Source organism: Lotus japonicus, chromosome 1 (assembly GCF_012489685.1).
Source record: "Lotus japonicus ecotype B-129 chromosome 1, LjGifu_v1.2".
NCBI classification, from domain to species: Eukaryota; Viridiplantae; Streptophyta; class Magnoliopsida; order Fabales; family Fabaceae; genus Lotus; species Lotus japonicus.
Genome location: NC_080041.1, coordinates 105,879,680 through 105,901,337, shown reverse-complemented (window position 1 = coordinate 105,901,337; position 21,658 = coordinate 105,879,680). Strand labels below are relative to the sequence as shown.

Sequence of the window (21,658 nt, the reverse complement as noted above, 5' to 3'; positions counted from 1 at the left end):
ATTTTTAATTGAAATGGCAAAACAAATAGGAACTTTTAATTTGCAAAAGAAGCTAGTTGTTGCTTTTCCGTTTTTACAGCTATAACCAAAAAAAAGTTGTAAAACAAACTACCTCTAAAGACAAGTAACCTAATGTGTGATTGAACAACAGGTTTTGAGTACTCTTGAGCTTTTAATTAAGATAATAAGTGCTGCATATAAAAATGCACCAAAAGTAAAGAATAAAAAGGATTTTTGTTAGTTTAGAATTGTCTAGAACACAAGTGAGTTTGGTTCTGTAGTGTGAAACTCTATAAAGTGTAACTTCTAGATTTATGGTGCTTTGGATTGTGTGTTACCACCAATGAAACATGCTATAAACGGACGTGTATATTCAACCTATTATATGCCTGTTTGGCTTTATATGTCAGGCCTTTCTGACATAATCAGTGATTGCAGTTCAAAAACAATTGTAGTCTTCCTCTGAACCAACATTTGAAAGCGTTAAGAAACATCTCAATCAAACAAGCACTGTGTTGAAACTACACGAGCTCTTGTAGAATGTAAAGGACACGTACTAGTTGCTAGCATCTCAGTGTGCCACATTACACTCCCTCTTTCCACATAACTGCACCATAGTCCATAGCCTCTATGTGTAGTAGTGGTACCTAAAGAATTAAGGTGCATTGTATTTAACTGTTGTGTTAAAGTCACAGGCAAAGTCTGAAATTCCAGTCCTGTAAATGTAAGACTGTCGCAGAAAGAACTAGCTCCGCCATGATATAAATATTACTGACTCGAACAGTTTTACCTTTGGTGTAAATTTTCTACTTTGCATAGGGCACAAGAGAACCAAATCATCCCCAGGTTAAGAGAAGACAACAGCATTTACACTGTATATTATGATCCTAATTTCTACCCCACATTCATCATTCATGTTTATGTCTTTCCAAGACAATTTTTTTTAAAAAAGAATTGCTTTGGTGCAGCTTAAGAACTAACAGTAGGCTCTATATATGTATACAGGTTTCAAATTGCCGTCCACAATCGCAATTGAAGCCGTAATGTAACGGGTTAAGGAGTCCCCACATCAGCATTGCAGCCGCATCAACCCGCAATTGTCTGCAATTCCACGATGCAGCGGCAACCACAATTTAAAACCCTATATATAGGGATTAGGCAATGAGACCACAAGGATATAACAAAGGCATATTAAGATAAATATTTTCAAAGAAACATGCCTAGTATAACTCTACAATTTGACACCTGAATACAAGTTAGACCGACACCAAATCTACAAATATCTACCACAAAGCTTCAAATCTAGGTGAAAACTAAACTGCTATTTACAAATTAGAACATATAGAAACAGGTTCAGGAATAAGGCTTCATCAGACCCAAGTTACAGAGAAACTTCTCAGAGCTTGATCTAAAGAGATGACTCAAAGAAAACTTTCCACTCTCCTTGGGTGGAGATTTTGAGCACACACCATCATCTTTCACCTGCAGTATGGTCAGGCCAATCTCTTTTCGAATTGCCTCGATTGTTTCACTCTTAACTGGATTTCCTGATACATCAGTCACATAGAAAATATTCATGGCTTGAGAACTGCTGGTTGTAACCTCAGCTCGGATCACTGTTAGGCCATTTTCTCGAAAGATGCGGGTTACATCAGATAGAAGACCAACCCTGTCTTCACTACATAGTTCTAGCTTGATGCCCTATATCAAATACAAGTAACAATAATAATAGTGTCAATTTAATAACTACGCATTGACAGTGAAAAAATGTTTTACACGTACATCCAGTCACAATTCACTATTTTTGTCACGTCATAAATAAAATTAGAAAATATCAAAAGAGAAACCGAGCAAGATATGATTGAATACTGACGGTGCATAAAAATTAAATCATGTTAGTGATATACATTTTGCAAGAATTTGTGGCATAGAATCCAGGTCATGTGTTGTAGTAGTACCTCATAAGTTCTTCTTCTAACAGCAGCCTCCAAGCAGCGAATCACTCTTTGCCTTTCTGCTTCAGAACTGATAGGATATCCATCCATATGCCTTATATAATATTCCTGTAGAACCGGGCAAAACATGTTAGTGAAGTTTAATGGTAATTTGAGTGATGAATACTAGTGTGTTTGCTTGGGCATTTTTCATCGTAAGAATCGCATAAAGAGCTTCAAAAGGACTACTTTAAGCTAAATTACAAGGTTGCACATATCACAAATTTTCCAATTATGCGTTAATTTCCAATAGCAACCACAAAACATGCTGATAGAAAGGATTGGTAAGAATAGGCTTCTCAACTCAAGTAACATGACATGGAATCAAGCTTACTATAATCAAGGTTTTAAATTGCGGTCAGCAACTGCAATTGCGGCCGCAAAGTACAGGGTTTTTGAGGGACCTGGATTTGTTGCAGTTAAAATTGAGTGCAATCAATGCAGTCAGTAAATCAAAACTGTTGAATGAAGATCGGACAGTCTAACTTCAATTGCAATAAATTAGAATTAAAACATGAACTTAAACTCAAGCTTTCCAATCTCCATCCAATGATTACGGATTGATGACTGCATCATTTTTTACTGCACCAAATCCAATTTCATTTTTTAGTCCCTGCAACGGCATAGATCGCGGCCGCATCAACCACATTCGTGCGTAATTCTGTGATATAATCGCAACTGCGAATTAAAATCCTGATTAAAGTAAAAGCCTAAAGTTGCTATAACATACACAAATACTAACTCAGATGTCAATTCCAACAACATCAATGACAAACCTGATATGCTTCTGGTCCTTCAGCAATGACAGTGCCATGGTACACAACATACTGCATGTCTGTGATTGTGCACACGGTATCAAATATTAACTTCGGTCGATCCGGACACCTCAAGTTCACAACAGTATACCCCTTGTCTATGAAATTATCAACAGTTACAAATAGCTTGTTCCTGTCACTTGTTGCCATGTAATCCCCTTCATATATGTCATAGTCGCGATCGGCATACATCAACTGATGCAGCCTCCTCTCCTTGTGAGTAGAATCAACAGAAACAGCAGTGTTGGCACTCTTCTTGTCAATGTTCCCTTTCAGCACATAGAGCAGAAGCTGCTCGATCTTTGCGAGGCGATCCGGGTTGTCTATTGACAACCCTGTTGTCTCGTCATTGATGTAAACGACCGACGCCATTCTTGAATTGTGGGTCCAGACTTCTGCTGCTACCACATTGCACTTGAGGTCTGCAAGAATAGCAAAAACTTCTGAAAGCAACCCTGGCCTATCTCGTCCCGTTAACTCGATGGTTGTGTGTTCTAATGCAGGTTGGCCCCCAACAGATCTTCTCATGGATCTGAAACTACGGACTCTTGGACCCAGTGACTGGAACAAGCAAAAGATAATTGTAAGTACACATTCAATAATTCAGATGAATTCATATAGAGAATGACATGCAATAGCAAAATTGTACTAATCTAGTTTGAAAACAAACTAGTTCTTCTTTTCTTGTTTTGTCTTGTTTTATCTCAATCTAGTGATTGATTTGATTTGTCGAAAAAAAATATCTTAAACAGAATCATGCATTATCTTCTTTCTTGGAGTAATATGCAGAAAACCAAGCAATTGTTCTTTCAATTCCATTACTACCCCCTTTTCCCCATGTTTTTGATTTCCCATTCCATTCCAAGGTTAAGGACTAAAAGCTGAATAGCACAAATTCAAGTTCATGAATTCACACAATTATAAGCTGAAATTTGAAAAATTGACCAGAACAAAGACATCATAAGAGCATTGATTTCAATTAAAATCAGTGTTTTTAATACCGGATTGCGGAAACTAGCAAGAAAGCCAAAAATCCGCAATGTCAAGCCCTCAGTACAGAAAATAACGGATAACGGTGAGTGCTCGAAGCGCTACGCCATATCCACTATTTGACAACAATGATTAAAATTAATCTTTACCCCACTGCTAAATTATACATGAATTGATATAAGCATACAACAAATGTTTCAAGTTAGTTTTGCAGATCTACTACCTGTTGAATGCGATCAACAACATCATCTTCAAGACACTTTTTCCCATTTTGATCAGTAACATGAAAAACTGGTCAAGGGGGAAAAACCATAGAAAACAAGATTAGAGGAACACATGTTCACAAAAGCAACAATGGTGTGATTATTTGAAGGGAAATTGAGAAGAATTGTGAAGGGTAACATACCATCCATGAACCATTCACCATCAGAAGAAATGTAAGCTCTTCTCACAATGAGATTCATATCAGTGAGAACCTGAACCACCTCCAACAAGCTTCCACGCCTATTTGCGCTATCAACCTGCAATTCCCACAGAAAATTGGCTACCAAAACGACCCTTTTGCAATGCAGAAAAGATAATCCATAAAGATTCAGAATTTGTCACCTTGATCACAGTTGCTGTTCTGTTTGAAGTGTTATCCACAGTGACCCTGCAAAGAAGACAACAAAAATGACAATTCAGTTCCAGAACAACAACAAAACATGAGAAAGGAGGAACATGTTGTTTGAAAATTGTCACCTCGGAGGATTCATGCGAATGACAAGCTTCTTGAATTCATCATCCAGATGCAGAGGAGTGGACCAACAATCCATGGGGTTGTGTGTGAAACAGAACAAAAACAGAACAGAAACAGAGGAGAGTGAAGTTGTGGTGTGATTGTGATATATAGATAGATAACAAAGTGTGTGTGTGTGTGTGTGTGTGTGTGTGTGTTTGTTGCACTTTCCTTGTACCTTCGGAATTAGGATTGTGATTTGTGTTTGGGGCTTCGGAATTTGGTTGGGTGATAGATTTGGTGAGGGTGGACCAAGAGTTTCCCAGACGACAACACAAAACAAAGATTAACACCCCAAATCAATTTTACACATTTTATAAGAGGTTTTAGAAAAACCGGGTATCACTGCCTACTACAATGACTAAATCTCAATCGCAAATGTTCGCACTAAATAGTAAATTGATGACAACGAAATCTATTTCATTCTTATCGACGAGAGTCAAACTATCAAATCATATGGTTAAGAGATGAAGTGAACAATTATCATACCGCAAATCTCATCATTTCACCCCGGAGTTTATTAATTGAGTTGTTCCGAGCATTATAATTTATAAATGATTAGCTATATTGGTTATTGGTTCAAGATGTTTGACTTTTTTATGGTTACCGAGATATTTGACCTCTAAAAGGTGAAGTATAGATTATTGCTTTCTACCACTAAAAGGATTTATTGAGTGAACAAAGTAACTTGTCATACATGGTATATTTTTGCAAACATTTATGATAGTAAATCAAAACTCTACTCTTTATCTTTTTTGAAAGAAAAATTCTACTCTTTATCATTATAAAATAAAAGAGTACTTTTTTTTAACTAGCAATATATTATTTTCAACACATGATTTATCTACTTTTAAAATGATTAATATATTTCTTCCACTTGTTAAATATCGTAATGACATTTTAAAAAAATTAATCAACCAGATGTGTGAAATAATGTATAAAAAGGAGTGTTGTTAGCAATTTCTCTTTTATAATAAAGATGAGGATAATGAAAAAGTAATTTCTTATAACATTTTAGTGTTATTCGCTGGTGTTCTATTAGATTCCGGAAGGAAAATGGAAGAAAAAAAAAAGGAAAAGAAAAAAAATGTTGAATTTTTAGTTTTTTATCGACGAAAATTGAGGCCAAGATGATAGAAAAATAAACTAAATCAAATATTTATTTTATCAGGATAGTTGTTATTAATTATTAGAGCTAAAATAAACTAAATCAAATACTTTTACTATAAGTATTTAATTATCACGCACTAAAAGTAGAAACATCCACCGATCACAATATAGCAAAGTTCTCATTTTCTTGAGCAAAGTGCGGCTTGCTAGGTAAAAGTAGTTTTGTCACGAGCAAGACACACCTCTCAAACACAATGTCGTCAAGCAAAAAAGTTTGTTTTCCACGAATATTACATACCTCTTGAACATAGTGTGTCTCTTGCCGGTTAAAAAAACTGTATCACAAGTATAGTTTAAGATATGACTCGTAGTCCCCTCCCTCCAAATTTAAAGTGAACTAGAATTTAGCATGTGATGATTAGTTTCTTCATTAACATTATGTTATAAGAAAAAAATTTAAGAGAGAAAAAGGGATTAGAGAGCTTGTGGAGATATCTCTTCTCCCCCTCTCTCTCAGTTTGGTTGTGGTAAGACACAATAAATAAGAAATTTAGGGGTTTTCTAATTCCTTCACTCTATTTCTCACATCTTATCTCTATCTATCATTTCTCTCCTCTTTTTCTCTCTTCTTCATCTTTCCTCTAAACCAAACAAAGCATAACATTCTCTTTAGTTTATGAGAGAAATAGAAAAGATGAATAGAGAGAAATATGTGAGAAATATAATAAACTTGGTAGATTGCTTGATATGATAGAAAGAGAAGAAAAAAAATGGTGTGGATTCTCTAAAATGGCATTTCTACCCAAATATAAAATATTGAAAATTAAGAGTAATAATGATGGTATAGGAAAACAAAAGGGTAATAAGGGAAAAAAAATAAAAATATCACAAGTCCTTATACTTTTTCCTCAAATGATAGAAGATTGCTAAAGGTGTGGGGTCCACCAAATGTTGTCTCTCTTTTCTTCTCAAACTTTCTCCACAACCAAATGAGGGTGGTTCCCTTCCTCTCCCTCTATTTCTCTCTTTGCTATCTCTCTCTTTCCTAACTTCACTCTCCAAACTTAGTATAATGAAGCATTTTTTTAATTGCAAAATAAACCTATTAATTTAGATAATAACATAAAACTCCTTTAATTTTCTAAAAAAAACAGAAAATCCCTAATTCTTCTACGCTCTTCTATTGTTGAGTTCTGGCCAGCAACAACCTTGCAGTCATATACGAGGTTGATGAGCATGGTGTTTTGACATCGGACTATATATTATAAGAGACAAAAAACCCTTTAATCATTATTCAATTTTTACGGATTAATGAAACCTTAATTTGGTGGAGATAAAATGAGAGCAGCCTGAGAAATACCAGAGGTGTGATATAAGAATGGTAGCAGTCAAAGCATAAGTTAATACCAGCCTGAGAAATACCAGAATCTAGTGACATATATAAAGAATGGGTGGGGGAATTCTCGCCTACGAGGTTGTTGCTCAGAGGAGAAGAGGTACTGAGAAGAAAGCATGACAGAAAATGGGAATTAGGGATTTTTGTGTTTTTAGAAATGGAGTCATATGTTATTATCTAAATTAATAGGTTTATTTTGCAATTAAAGTATTTAATAAAATAAATATTACAAAAATGTAAAATAAAATTTTTTAATTAAGTGAGGTGGATAATATAAGGACACATATTATAATATGATTTGTACACATAGATATGGGTGATTTAACCCAATTTTTATCATGGGTCATTTAGACAACCCTTTTAATAATATTTTCTTTCCGTATTCTCACATTTCCTCTATTTTCCCATAAAATAAACAAAACATAAGTGTTTTAACCTTCACACTTTAAATTCATTTAAAACTTATCAAAAAAACGATGAATGAAAACTCAACGAGAGAAAATGAAGATCAATGGGTATCTTCTCTTAGTTAGAAAACAGTTAAAAATGGAATTGAAAAATAAAAATAACGGGTTTCACACACCAAAAAAAAAAATCAGCCATGAGATCGGTAAGTAGTGAATTCAACCAAAAATACTATTTTACCTTGCTCTTAATTAATGTCACACGTTTTAAATTTGAGACATTTGTGTCAATTTAATTTCTGTACACATCTTTTCATTCTTCTCACTTTCTACTTGAACAAACAAAATACAAGAATGTTTTTTCTTTTTTTCTTTTCTTTTTCTCTTCATTCATACATATATACAAAAGGCTTTAATACAAAATCACTTTATTTTCTTCTTATTTTTTTTCTCTTGGTCATTTTTATTTTTCCTATTTTCCCTTTTATTTTCTTCTATCATTCAAACAGCTTTTTAGAGTACATGAACACATCATTAAAAAAATCCTTTTGCGGTTGGAGGTGAAATATCCAAATGTCGAAGTTTATCATAACACGCATTTTCTCAGGAAGTTGCTGATAATTGAGTTGGCATGCATATGTAGTGGATGTTTTCATAAGTAGCTTCACTAGCTTGTAAATGAGTTAGCAATGTGAGCTGCTTAAGAATGAAGTGGTATCCACCGTGAATGTCTTCACTTATATAAATGATAAAGCTTTTTCTTTGATGTTTTTCTTATACATAATGGATATTAATTCATTAAAATATATATTATCAATTACTAATAATATTTTATTATGATATGCCAAAAGTAGAAACATGCATTGATCATGGTATAACAAACTCTCGAGCTGAGTGTGACTAGATGGGTAAAAAATGTTGTAGTCACAACTCACAAGTATATATTAATTAATTAAAGATGAAACTTAAAAATAATCGAGGATGCGGACCCAAAATTTTCCACTAATAAGTTATGTGGGTGCATGTGTATAATTTAAGTTTTAGATGTATCTAATGTAATTTGTTAGTAGTCCCCGAATGATAGCTTAAGTGGTAGGAGTTGGGAAACATATATGCCGGGACAAATTTAAGTGTAAGGATATGAGGGCAAGTGCCCTCACTTAATTTTGGAAAAAACATTAGAAAAAAAAATTAGTGGTAAAAGTATGTGGTTTTTTATGGTCCCTTTGATAAATAATGCCCTCATTTATGTTTCACATTTCTAAATGATCTCACTTGTGTCCCACATTGCTAAATGTTATCACTTGAGTAGCAAAAGTATGTGGTTTTTTATGATCCATTTGGTAAAAAAATGTCATCACTTGTATCTCTTTTGCTTAAAAATGTCCTCACTCTTAATAGTATATGTTATTTTTTTTTCGAACTTATATGTATACATTGCCCTCACTACGTCAAATTTCTGGATCCGTCACTACATATATGAGTTAGGTGGGAAGAAGTCCATGGAATTCCTAATGAGTGCAATTTATCTTTCCGATGTAAAAAAAAAAATTTGTTAGTCTAACTTATATATGCACTTCATGTATCTAAATTAGGGATGTCAATGGGTACGGGTGGACATTGATAGTATATACCCACCACCCGCTCCATATGTAAAATTTATACCCGTATCCGCTCCATACCCACATGAATATCCATTAAGTGGGTTTTAACCGGATTTTAAAATATCCGTGGATATCCATGGGCACTCGACACCCATGAACATAAATGAATTCACATGTATTTGTTCAAAAGAAAATTATATTAAAAGTAAAATTTAAGATTGGACTTTACAGTCAATCAATGTGTGAAGGGAAATACTTCTTTTCTACCATTTTTTAGGTCTAAAGGGCTTTTTTTCACCATTACCGGTATATAAGTTTACTTAAAGGAGAACCATAACTCAAACACAAATTCACTAGATATTAGACTTAGTATACATCTATATATATATATAAAGATATTTAGTATTTTATATATCGGGTGGGTATCCATGGGTATGGATACATCTATATTCGTACCCGCTCCATTAATAAATGGATATTAGAAATACCCATTAAATAAATCCGTGGATACCCGTGAGCGCGGGTAATTTTATCCATAGCGGGTTTTTACCCACGGGTATCCACGGGTGTGGGTAATTTTGACATCCCTAATGTAAATTAATTTACTAGTCTCATTCATACTCTCATTTAATCTCCTTATTAGAAGTCTTCGTTATATACTAAAAAAGTATGGAAACCTAGTTTTAAAAATTCAATATCTTCTTTAGTGGGACATTAAATTCTTTCATACCAGAAGTGAATGTAGTCTTGACTTCGTGACATAAATTAATGAGTGTCAGGGCAAGAAACATTCCAAAACATAGTGAGAACCTCCTCCTATGATACTTTAGTTATTTTTTCACTTCTCTTCCTCTTCATTTGCATTTGCATCAAAAGGATATATATATTGAAGAAGGGGGACTTTTTTCACGGTAGCAAAGTTGACTTTTTTCACTGTAATAAAGTTGACTTTCCACTATAGTTAGTACCGAACAGTTCCTGTCGATAATCGGAACTATTCAAACAGTGCTCGTATTTTTTCTATAAGTAGAGAGTCCCTCTTATGTTAAGAGGCAAACTTTAGACACAGAGATAGTCAGATCTTAGAGAGATAAACTGTAAGTCTTATCTTTTCTTACTTTCTCTTTTCAATTCGTTTCAGTTATTCAATCTGTTTCTGTAATTTCAATCCTTTTCAGTTTTCAATATATATATATATATATATATATATATATATATATATATTACTAGTTAATTCTAAAAGTAAAAATGAAAATTGAGAATCCATCATGTTATGTCATAAATAAAATTTTAAAATATAGAAAAAATAATAATTGAGACTTCATGGTGTCCACAAAAGATGGTTATTGTCATAAATCAATTTTCTATATGATTTTACACTTGAACACTTAATTGTTTTAACTTTTGCAAAAGTCCTCGAATGATAGCTCAAGTTATAAGAGCTAGGGTACACATGAGTTGGGTGAAGAAGATCTAGGGATCAATTCATGTAGAGTGCAATTTATCTTTCCGATATAAAAAAAATTATACCTCTACAAAGGGATTTTCAAATCAACGTGAACTTAATAGATAAATTACATGAGTTTTAAATATCTACAAAATTTACACAAATTTGCTCTCTTTTTTTTTTTCTCTTAGAATTTTTCCCTACCCTGCTATTACGTGTACAAACAAAACTCAAATAAAGTAAAGTGTGATGTCTATAACCCAAAAATAATATAAAAGAAATGAAGAAAGATAGGTACATTGACAAAGTGTATTGATTGCCATATCATATCTTTTTTTTCCCTTTTGTCCCTCTTTTCTTTTATCTGTCGCATCCATACTTGGTGGTGTCACACACAAGACTCACACTGATACTAACATATGTCTCACGTTGCATTGTTATTGTTATTCAATTAACATTAATGACTAACAATAATACATCATTACATCACAGTGATTGTGATTGAAAATCAATCTCTTATAAATAATGTCAATGCGTTCAATCTTGCCCTTCCTTTATGTTTATAAGTTGAAGGGAGTGACCAACAATGTGTTGTAAGGAAGCTAAGCTAGACTCTAGTAAATGTGATTATACAAGTCCAAATCATGAAAAAGTTATTTGTTATAAGGGACAATCATTGTTATATTATATAAGTACAAATCACGGAAATGTCATTTATTAAACAGTTAACTCAAATTCACTTCATAATATTGCTCTGTGAATAGTTCAATTGGAGGAGTGTGTGTGCCACGCATTCTATATTGGAGAACAAACGACTTGAGTGAGATGAGATTCACCTCACTCGTTATATATATTTTTTTTTTGGTCAAACTCGTTATATTTTATCTGTGTATAAATTCAGAATCAAAATACATTGCCTAGCTAGATTGAATAGTAATACATGGAACATTTTCCATACTGTCCCAAACAAAAAATAAGTCAAAATCTCAGTGCTTTTTTATTACTCTTCTTTGAACTTGCTTTTTATTGCTTTACATGATTTCACGTATGCCAACCATGCTAACAAGATATAACAAACAGCACTCCAACAACAAACTGCAAATCAACATGCAAGTTAGCTAACATCTGAGGCTGATCACAACTACAACAAAATGAAAAGGGCTATTGTTCTACGTCTATACCAAGGTCACCCCATCGCACGTTGTATCTTGCTGCAAGATAGTGAGCACCGACAGGACCCCGACTACCATAAGGATAGTACTCTGGAATCACTTTTTTCTCTTCTAACTCATTCAGTAGAGGCGTGAAGAGTGACCAAGCAGCATCAAGTTCATCACTGCGAATGAAGAGTCTTCTTTCCCCTTCAATCGCGTCCAGAAGTAGCCTCTCGTAAGCGTCTGGAATCTCCTTCGCGTATCTGAAATAAACATGAAAATATTAGCTTAAGGTCGCATATGGAAGAATTTATCTTAGAGCATGAGCTCTTAACTAAGTAATATTAGCTTAAGGTCGTATATGGGAAAATTTATCTTATAGCATGAGCGCTTAACTAAGTAATATTAGCTTAATGTTGCATTTGGAAGAGCTTATTTGAGCCATTCTTATTTTTAAAGAATAAGCGCTTAACTAAGTGTCTCGGTGAACTGATAAAAATAACTCATGACCTAACTATAATAAGCTGATTTAAGTTTATTCTCAAAAGCCTCTCAGATTAGCATATGAACAAGCGCTCATACCTACCTATAACCTATTTTCTGCTAATTTCAATAAGTTTCTCAAATTAGCCTATAAATAAGTACTTATGCGATAAGCGCTTAATAAGCTATTTACCCAAACACATCCTAAATGATCACATAAAATGCAATCACAAATGGAGTTTCCCTATTTTACAAGTTGATGAATTTCATTAATTGAGCAAGAAATAACCTGCACTGATGGAGGCAAGCATGCGCGTCAAAGATTATATGTGCATTACATTAGTGTTGCATTTTGCCATGGCCAAAGAAGATGGTAAGAGTAAGGTGAACTTGCAGTACAAAAGCAGCTAAGTAATCTAATGTGAAATGTATTTAAGGGGTCCCATAAAGTTGATTTTTTGGAGTAAAAGGAAAATACCTTGCTGCATAGTGAAGATTCAGATTACTGCGATCCAACCTCATTTCTAGACCCGGCACTTTATTGTTGATCTTCAAATAAATAGCCTCATCAGGCTGAACTCTTATAACAAGTTCATTTGTAGCTCGATCAAGATCTGTCCCGAAGTTTCGATTGTAGACATTGCCAGGAACATGTCTGAACTGGACCCGTATCTCAGCTCTGAAACAAAAAACAACATAGCACTTTAAATGCTGCAGCAACAACAAGACAAAGTCCTATCTCACAATGTGAGGTCGGCTATATGAAACACCTGACGTCTGTCATGTTTGATCCATATTAAAGATATTGCTTAATTTTACGTTGGATGCCAAAAGCATAACACAACCTTCGTCCATTAAATGAGGCATTAAAAAATACAAGACATGTATCTCCAAAATCTGCTCCCTCCACATACCTCTTGGTGTGTAATGCTTTTCCAGCCTTCATGAGAAAAGGCACCCCATCCCATCGTGCATTATCTATGAAGAGTGCAGCTGCAGCAAATGTTGGGGTTAAGCTGCCCTTTGGCACAGTTTTGTCATCAGTGTAGGCAGGATATGTAACACCTCCTCTTGTGTGGCTTTTATACTGCCCAATAATCATATCCTCGAGCCGCAGCGGTCTCATGGAACGAAGAACCTTGACCTGTCATCCATTAAGCAATTCAAAGTGATCAAAAATCACAATTATTTAAAACTTCCAACAAATGAATGAATTTAAGGTATATAACCATAGGAGACCTTTTCATTTCTAATATCCTCTGCATCCAAACTAACAGGGGTTTCCATTGCAAAGAGGGCTAGTATTTGAAGTAAATGATTCTGCATAATGTCTCTAATTATGCCATAGTTGTCAAAGTACCTGCATATGGTAAAGATGAGAATTGATGAGAATCCCCATTTAAAAATCAGAAATGTGAATGCTGACAAGAAAGAAAGGTTACCCGCCACGTCCTTCAGTGCCAAAATCTTCTGAGAATATGAACTGTACATTTCTTATATACTGCCTCGACCATAATGGTTCAAAAATGAGATTTGAGAATCGTAGAACAGAAAGATTTTCCACAAGCTCTTTCCCAAGATAGTGGTCAATCCTGTATTAGACTTCCATATTAAATGATGTACTTTACAATCCTTAAAGTCACAAATAACTTGCTAAGTTAGAAAACCTGAAAATTTGATCCTCAGTCAGATATTGCTTGAGTGATTTTGTTAACGCGGCTGAGGATTCAGAATCTCGACCAAAAGGTTTTTCAACAATGACCCTGGTCCAACCATTACCAGAAGAAGCTGACAAGCTTGCACATTTTACAGCATCAATGAATATATTAGGAGGAATTGAAAGATAAAACAGACGATTAGATGTTCTCCCACCCTACATAACAGCAATTTTTGTATTCAAACAGAATGGTTAAATTCAGAGTAAAAAAATAAAAGTGCATATTAGTTTCAATAACAATAAAAAATCACAGAACGAAAGCAAAAGAGTAAGCTCCTTCATCCTTAATACATTGATCATGACGCAAATTGAAATTACATGCCAAAACACAAACTGCATGCAACATGAAAAAAGTACAGAGTGGGGCGAGCAGAAAAGAAAATAAGCATCACATTCAGAAATATAATCGTTAAATATTTACTAATTCTAATTGCAACTTGCACAAATAAGTTTTTTCATCAATAAAGTCATAGAAATTGGTGAATAAATAGAAAAGTTAGAATGTCAATAAATAACAATAGATGAAAGAACCAAAAAGAAAAAGGCTAAACACATGGCGGGTTATCAACTATAGAGATGAAATGATATAATAGCTGACTTGCTCTAGTTCATCTTTTCTTCAATATCAACCCTCTTTTTCTTAATCCTCTTCATCTGTTCCCAACACAAATATGTAATTAAGCTTTCAGTTTAGAAATTTTTATTTCGTTTCGGGAAATACTATTATTTCGTAAAACTAGATTGACGGCCGTGTTTGCTTTTTACAGAAGGAATCAGGCAGCAGAAGACTAAAACATATTAGGGTAACGATCAAAACCCATCTAGATGATGTAATGTCTGAGCTCTACATCCAAAGGTCTTAATCTGCATTACATATACCAGCCACACATGCAAGGCACACCAGCCACACATGCAAGACATGGTTGAAGTCAACCTACAAGTTTTACTTATGAATGTCATGGTAACAGCACAAGTAAAAGTTTAAAGAACTGATAGATATAAGAATTATTTACAGCGACATCACTGTCCACTAAAAATCTGTCTTTCTGCTTAAAATTCAATTCTTGATCAGACTATTCTTCTTCATTTTTACATCGGTCAAGAGAGTGCGATCGTCAATCACTTCATGATCCAAGTATATTTTCTTAGTAAAATAAAAACTCAATGAGGCATCAGATTAATGACATTAAGATATAAATTAAAGTCATTCATGATTATCCCCTTTTCTTACCTCATGTTCCTTCAGCTTCTTGTCTAAAGCTGCAAAGTTATCCTCAGAATCATATTGACCAGAATGGTAGAAACATCTTTCAAGAAATTGCTCCATCTTTTCACTGCAGTTCTCTCTGAAATTCCATAACATAAAATTCCAAACATTAAAGATGTCTCCTACACATAGTAAATAAGTAAATTATTTAAAATAACCATAGCTACTCGAATTTTGTATATTTAGCGATACAAATGGCATCAACTCCACCCCCATCATGAGAAGTCCAAATCTCAAAATTCAAATCACCCCGTCCCCACAAAAAAACAGATAAAGAAAGACCTATCATCGAGGAACAACCTGAGCAAAGACTACATTCTGTAAGACTGAAGCCAAAAGACAGCAAGTTGGAGATATAATTACCTCTTATCAATTCTACAAGTGAGGGTCTTGCTAACCATATTTCTCAGTTCTGCGTCAGTCATCTTACTTCGGGCATAACCACAGATGGTGAAGTGCTGCCATGAACCAAAGCACAAGTTCAATCACAACCACAAACATAGAACCAAACCTTCCCAAATATACAGTAAAAAAGGAATATATCCAATCCAACCTTAGGGAGACAACCCTCATAGTAAAGTGCAAAGAGTGCCGGAAAAATCTTCTTCTTGGCAAGGTCTCCAGAAGCTCCAACAACAGTAATACTAACAGAGGACTCATTTTCACCCTTTTCAAAAATGGCTTCACCTTGAGACTCCTCCAACTCAGATGATGTAACTGACAATAATTCAGCTTTCAATCGCTGGTGACTAGCATCATTTTCACTAGGGGTTACAGTGGCAGCTACTCCACCTACATTCACATTCCATCTGCTTACTAACACTAACCAATTTCCAAACCATATATCATAATATCAACAATACATATTAAATCCTCTCATCTCTCCCTAACACAACCCAAAAGTTCACACTGTATACTGAAATTCATGTCAAGACATGATGTTGTTGCTGCTATTGTTATTGTAATATAGTACAATACAATGGATGGGAAAGAACTGAAACAGATCACATCACATCACATATGCTACAAAAGCAGTATAACAATAAAAATAGCTAAGCTAATTCCTCACTAGGAGGGTTTGACTACATGAATCAAAAGACACCATAATATTCTACCATGTACTAATGAGTAATGAGTTCACAGAACCACTATTTAGCTCACAGTTTTCAAGTGCCACGAAAGGAGTAAAGATTCAAAATTTAAGCAAAGCAAACAAAAGGGTAGCTGAAAACAAAGTTCTTATGAATAATAGCAAAGTGCATCAGCAGGGACGAACCTTCCTGTTGCTGGGTAAGGACTGAAATCTGATGCAAAGGGGTTTGCGATTTCAGAGAAACCTTGGCGGCAAGAAATCGCTTGGATAAGTTAATGCAATGAAGATAAGCAGGATTGGATGGCGAAGAAGAAGAAGAAGAAGAAGAAGAAGAAGATGATGATGATGATAGAAATGAAGGGCAATGCGTTGAATAAAGGGTCGCCATGGTTTGCAAGAATTGGAGAATGAAAAAGGGTTAATAAGGGGAAGAGTGAGAGTTTTGAGAGAACGAGGGATGGTGGGGGTTGAAGAAGACGTCCAGACCCCTTGAGATCTCCGAAGGGGTGTTGTCTCTTTCCCTTGCTGGGTTGTAGAGGACAATACAATGTTTGATTCCTCCGAATCTCCGATTCGTTAGGTTTTTATTTATGCTGACCAACAAAACAAAAAGTAAAACCAACCAATGTATGGAGAGTTGGGTTTGGCCCCCCCTATGGGGCTCCCCGCCCCACTTAAAGTGGGGAAATTACTGGAACGCCCCCCTTTAATAGAATACGGAAGCAACATTTCCGTATTCAATACGGAAGTCTTATATCCGTATTATATTAGTATGTAAACCGACAAGGGTTTATTCAAACCCATTTCAAACTTCATTCCGTATTTTGCCAAGCTCTTCTCCCCTCTTCAACCTTCGATCTCTGTCGCTCCCCTTGCTTGAACCGTGTACTTGAAAGGTTCCATCATCTCCATCAAAGCTCTTCACAACCCCATTCTCAGAATTGAAACCTAGAGGTAAGGATTTTTTGATTTTCCCCATTTAACTTGAAATTATGTTAATCATTGAACCTTAGGGTAGTCGATTGTTGCTTGTGTAGAGGTATTGTTGGCTGAAATGTCTTGAATGTGGTTTGGGTTTAGGGCTGATAGCTCATTGTCGTTAATGGCGTTTCTGGGTAAATACGGATCACAGGTTTCCGTATTGAATATGGAAAATGGTTTTCCGTATTCAGTATGGAACATGGTTTTCCGTATTGAATACGGAAAAACGTTTTCCGTATTCATCTCAGAACCAAACCCAACACTTATAATTGATTATGGGTTCAGAATCAATTATAGAAGGTTTCCAAAGCATTTGTGAGTAGTTTCTAGATGCCATAATTGATTATTAGGAAAATAAAAGTTGATCCAAGCATGCATAATCCACAGAAGATCCGATTATCATCTATGTACTTATAAAATTCTAGGAATTTTCCATTTGCTTGCATCATGTTTCTGTCTATGGCTGAAATGGTATATATAGTGAATGTTTGCTCTGAATATATAGTGAGAATGAAGAACAGAAAGAGGTCTCATGCTTCTAGTGAGGATGTCGGGGCTACTGAGGATAGACACCGGCGGTTACATGCTTCTAGCCGGCGCGGCGATCATGCTGCAACCTCTCAGGCGGTGGAGGCTTCAGCTCTAGTTGTTTCTCCGCCGTCTCCCATGATTGAGGTTCCTCTGGTTGATTATCCGCCGTCTCCCACGGTTGAGATACCTACAGTTGTTTCTCCGCCCTCTCCCATGGTTGAGTCATCAGGCGAGGAGTCCTCAGGCGAGGAGTCCTCAGGCGAGGAGTCTTCCGGCGAGGAGTCTTCCGGCGAGGAGTCATCAGGCGAGGCCTCATCCGGCATGGGAGGATCTGACGAGGATAGTATTCCTCCGCCTACTGTTGATGCTGATGTCCTGCCGCCAGAGCAGGGGGAGCAGGGGGCACAGGGTGGCGAGGAGGACCTGATCCAGAGGTTGCCGCCGTTTCCGGGGGGGCCTGTTGAGCTATCGCTCCTCACCCATTATGCTGATCACAAGGCTCCCTGGGCGTGGCATGCACTCCTACGCACAGACGAGCGGTATGTGGACCGTCACAGTTGAAGGTGGCCACAGCTGGGGGGAAGGTTTGGAACCTTGCTTGTGATGGTGATTCAGACAGTCACAGGCGGGTTCGAGAGTTGATTGAGCAGACGGGTCTTCATCAGCTACCCTATTGCAGCTACCCGGTGACAGATGCAGGCCTTATTTTGGCCCTTGTGGAGCGATGGCATGAGGAGACTAGTAGCTTCCACATGCCGTTCGGGGAGATGACTATCACCTTGGACGACGTGTCGGCTCTTCTCCATCTCCCCATGGGGTCGAGGTTCTATACGCCTGGGAGGGGGGAGAGGGACGAGTGTGCAGCGCTCTGTGCTCAGTTGATGGGAGGATCTGTTGGTATTTATGAGGCTGAGTTTGATACGAATAGGTCCCAGACTATTCGCTTTGGGGTCTTGAAGACCCGGTATGAGGCTGCGTTGGCGGGTATGTCTTAATTATTATTGTATTGTCTTTGTATCTATTATTATTGTATTGTTATAAACTATTAACTTAATTCACTTCATTGTAGAGCACCGATATGAGGACGCTGCACGGATTTGGCTGGTGAACCAGCTAGGCGCCACGCTCTTTGCTAGCAAGAGCGGAGGCTACCATACGACCGTCTACTGGATAGGGATGTTGGAGGATCTTGGTCGAGTGTGCGAGTACGCGTGGGGCGCGATTGCGCTCGCTACGCTATACGACCAGCTTAGTCGAGCGTCCAGGAGGGGGACGGCCCAGATGGGAGGTTTTAGCTCGCTCCTGCTAGGATGGGTCTACGAGTACCTTTCTAACCGCGTCATTATCCGTAGGGCGGATCCGGAGTACTCGCAGGACCAGCAACCAGATTTACTCGGTGCAAACACAGCTAAAACACATTTACTCGGTGCAAACACAGCAACCTGCAAGTAAATTGCAAATTTAAAAGATTAATGCGTACTTGTTCAAAGGAAGCAAGATTAATGTTTAAGGTAATAGACCTTTTGGAGAACAAGAACAGATCCAACAGTTATGACATTCCTAAATTCCCCGTCAGTGAAGGTCTTGCGATGGACGCTAGCGTCAACGGTGCCCGTAGGGTCCTAAATCAATGCAATCGTGAGAGAAAATGAGACAACAAATTGACGGTTAAAGAAGCTGGACAAAAGCGAGCAAATACCTTGAGGGTAACTTTGGCATCTCCGAAACCATTGGGAGTGCATGATTTAATAACAGCAACAACACTCTCTACTCTCTCAACATTCGTTGTGATTGTGCCCAGCGGAGTGGCAGATTCCACCAATTGCAGGGCTGTAAGCCAAGCATTTGAATTGAAATCAGGATCGGTTTCGGTTGATCTGTCTTCGAGCGCACGCCTCACAAATTCTTGGGTCGGAATGAGTAGTGTGTTAGGGTTGGATCTACGCCCATACATGGCAGCCTGGACGGCGCCAGCTGGCCCATGAATGAGAGGACGAGAGCTGCTAGAAGTGCTGCCTTGACGTTTGCAACGGCGGACTAATGCATCCCAGTCTTGTTCCATTGTTTTTTTTTATCTTCGAAAGCAAGACATGAAGAAAAGGATGAAGAAGAATAAAGAACCCAGAGAGATTTATAGCAGAATGGTCAAAAGATTTATGGTGTTTGGTGGATAATACAAGTGTGGTTGGGGTTGGTTGGTGGTAGATAGTAATGTCAGGTTTCAAGTTCGTCATTTAGTGGATGAAAATGACAAGACTCTGATGATGGGGTGGTTGGAAATGACAGGACTCTGATGATGGGGTGGTTGGAAATGACAGGACTCTGATGATGGGGTGGATGAAAATGACAGGACTCTGATGACAGAGTGGTTGTCTATGTTAATTATCCCTGATGCTGATTCAAAATAATAAGGCCCATCAATATAACAATGACCATCAAATTAATATTATTAAAAGCAACAAATGAACATCATAAAGGCAAGGCCCATCAGATTAATATTACAGAGCGTTTACAAATGAATATCACACAAAAGTGTGGTGTCAATCTGAGGTGATGTCTACATAGCTTTGGTGAATAAGAGGAACACCAAAAGTAACAAGCCAAGCTTCGTATTCTGATGTGAATCTTCCTAAACGTGTACCATATGGGGCGCACCAGCTTACTGATGTAGGATCAACATACCGTTCCCACTGGAGAGCAATTGGCGGCATAGAATGTCCAGGAGTTAGATGGAGCTACATTATAGAGAATAACAATAAAATTAGATAACTTGCAAATACAACAAATCAATTCACCAATTGGATATTAGTGTACTCAATCAAAAAATACCTGTACAAAGTGATTAATCACATGACCAACAGCTATAACAGGATGTACATCCGGTGGACCTTCTCCTCTTAGTGGAAGGTATGACCAACAACCCGTAGAGGAGATGGATATGAAAACCACTTGGAACCTGGTTGCTACAAGGTATCCCATCTCTGGCAGTTGCATCCATTTATCCTCGGTAGCCGGATCACCAGGAGGAAGAGTGAGTCGGGAATGTAAGGCATTAACCACATGTCTGGACCACATTTCATCATACAACCCTCTGTGTCGTTCAAGTTCTTCTATCAACGCTGCCCTAACCCATGACCAACTTTCCTCACCTGATGGTAGTCCGAGTAATGCAGCAACGGCTCTATAGCCACAGTTACCATCATCCTCAACATTCTGAACTGTTTGTATATATGGGTGGAAAAAGGCTGGAAAATGACCCATGAAATAGCTTGTATCAGACTTCTTCACACGCTTCTTCTTCTTTGGTGGTTGTGAAACCTTCTTTGCCTCTCTGATCTCCCTATCAACATGTTCAAAACCTGAAAGATCACGAGTCAAGGATCCTATTGCTTTATTCTTAGGTGGTATTTTCTCATTCGCCTTAAGAGTGCGCTTGGACCTTATCTTAACCGCAGGAGTACAAAGTGAACTGCTTTCAGGACAATAGATCGCTTGAAGCTTCCTCCTTACCATACTCTGCCCTCCAGTATCCAAAGAACTGAAATAATGTGTCAATGCCTCAACTTCTGGTTGCATATCTCCATGGTTCATGCCGCAAATATGGTTGCTGGTAGTATCTGCAACAGGTTCAGGTACATGCTCCCAACTCAGTCTCTTCCAGAATGGATGAATTGACTCATATGGAACTCTTTCATAACCTGCAAGTTCACAAAAGTCTCACTTTCAATAACAAATAGAATTAATTGACAAGAGAGTGGTTGACCGGTGACCTGCAAGTTCACAACTGCAAGGTAGTCCATGAGTCTCTCTCAACAAGCAATCGCATCCGCCGTAGGACTTCATTCTTATATGTTCATCGTCGATGAGCTGCAGGCATTTGTTTGACACAAATCC

At 37.0% G+C, this 21,658-nt stretch overlaps 4 protein-coding genes across 5 annotated transcripts; 1 reads left to right on the top strand and 3 right to left on the bottom strand.

Moving 5' to 3' along the window:
- Nucleotides 1–1,178: 1,178 nt before the first annotated feature.
- LOC130728793 (ACT domain-containing protein ACR4-like) lies at nt 1,179–4,852 on the bottom strand. Of its 2 annotated transcripts, XM_057580361.1 has the most exons (7): nt 4,541–4,852; nt 4,406–4,451; nt 4,206–4,320; nt 4,023–4,090; nt 2,771–3,370; nt 1,959–2,063; nt 1,179–1,701 (listed from the first exon to the last, which is right to left on the bottom strand). In XM_057580361.1, exons 1-7 carry the CDS (start codon nt 4,612–4,614, stop codon nt 1,354–1,356), a joined length of 1,356 nt encoding a protein of 451 aa, XP_057436344.1. In that variant the 5' UTR covers nt 4,615–4,852; the 3' UTR covers nt 1,179–1,353. The 2 variants fall into 2 exon arrangements, with proteins under 2 accessions (XP_057436344.1, XP_057436345.1); XM_057580362.1 differs by lacking the exons at nt 1,179–1,701; nt 1,959–2,063 and adding an exon at nt 2,337–2,655.
- Nucleotides 4,853–11,512: 6,660 nt separating this feature from the next.
- LOC130728790 (glucose-6-phosphate 1-dehydrogenase 2, chloroplastic) lies at nt 11,513–16,808 on the bottom strand. Its single transcript, XM_057580359.1, has 10 exons — nt 16,436–16,808; nt 15,713–15,951; nt 15,523–15,617; nt 15,124–15,238; nt 13,843–14,048; nt 13,618–13,767; nt 13,415–13,535; nt 13,090–13,319; nt 12,654–12,854; nt 11,513–11,955 (listed from the first exon to the last, which is right to left on the bottom strand). Exons 1-10 carry the CDS (start codon nt 16,638–16,640, stop codon nt 11,700–11,702), a joined length of 1,818 nt encoding a protein of 605 aa, XP_057436342.1. The 5' UTR covers nt 16,641–16,808; the 3' UTR covers nt 11,513–11,699.
- A 96-nt stretch (nt 16,809–16,904) lies between these two features.
- On the top strand, nt 16,905–19,114 carry LOC130728792 (uncharacterized). Its single transcript, XM_057580360.1, has 3 exons — nt 16,905–17,206; nt 17,739–18,748; nt 18,834–19,114. The coding sequence occupies exon 2, from the start codon at nt 17,744–17,746 to the stop codon at nt 18,323–18,325; it is 582 nt and encodes a 193-aa protein (XP_057436343.1). The 5' UTR covers nt 16,905–17,206; nt 17,739–17,743; the 3' UTR covers nt 18,326–18,748; nt 18,834–19,114.
- Nucleotides 19,115–19,369: 255 nt separating this feature from the next.
- On the bottom strand, nt 19,370–21,480 carry LOC130732381 (uncharacterized). Its single transcript, XM_057584439.1, has 2 exons — nt 20,594–21,480; nt 19,370–20,499 (listed from the first exon to the last, which is right to left on the bottom strand). Exons 1-2 carry the CDS (start codon nt 21,353–21,355, stop codon nt 20,305–20,307), a joined length of 957 nt encoding a protein of 318 aa, XP_057440422.1. The 5' UTR covers nt 21,356–21,480; the 3' UTR covers nt 19,370–20,304.
- Between the last annotated feature and the right edge of the window lie 178 nt (nt 21,481–21,658).

What these genes read in the sequence shown, in the direction of transcription:
- LOC130728792 (XM_057580360.1), top strand. Translation starts at nt 17,744, where the DNA reads ATGAAGAACAGAAAGAGGTCTCATGCTTCTAGTGAGGATGTCGGGGCT.
- LOC130732381 (XM_057584439.1), bottom strand. Translation starts at nt 21,355, where the DNA reads ATGAACCATGGAGATATGCAACCAGAAGTTGAGGCATTGACACATTAT. An exon ending in TGATTAATCACTTTGTACAG is followed by an intron (nt 20,500 to 20,593) that starts GTATTTTTTGAT and finishes TCTATAATGTAG; the next exon opens with CTCCATCTAACTCCTGGACA.
- LOC130728790 (XM_057580359.1), bottom strand. Translation starts at nt 16,640, where the DNA reads ATGGCGACCCTTTATTCAACGCATTGCCCTTCATTTCTATCATCATCA. An exon ending in GGCACTGAAGGACGTGGCGG is followed by an intron (nt 13,536 to 13,617) that starts GTAACCTTTCTT and finishes TACCATATGCAG; the next exon opens with GTACTTTGACAACTATGGCA. An exon ending in AGGATATTAGAAATGAAAAG is followed by an intron (nt 13,320 to 13,414) that starts GTCTCCTATGGT and finishes AATGGATGACAG; the next exon opens with GTCAAGGTTCTTCGTTCCAT.
- LOC130728793 (XM_057580361.1), bottom strand. Translation starts at nt 4,614, where the DNA reads ATGGATTGTTGGTCCACTCCTCTGCATCTGGATGATGAATTCAAGAAG. An exon ending in ATTCGCATGAATCCTCCGAG is followed by an intron (nt 4,452 to 4,540) that starts GTGACAATTTTC and finishes TCTTCTTTGCAG; the next exon opens with GGTCACTGTGGATAACACTT. An exon ending in TTAGAAGAAGAACTTATGAG is followed by an intron (nt 1,702 to 1,958) that starts GTACTACTACAA and finishes TATTTGATATAG; the next exon opens with GGCATCAAGCTAGAACTATG.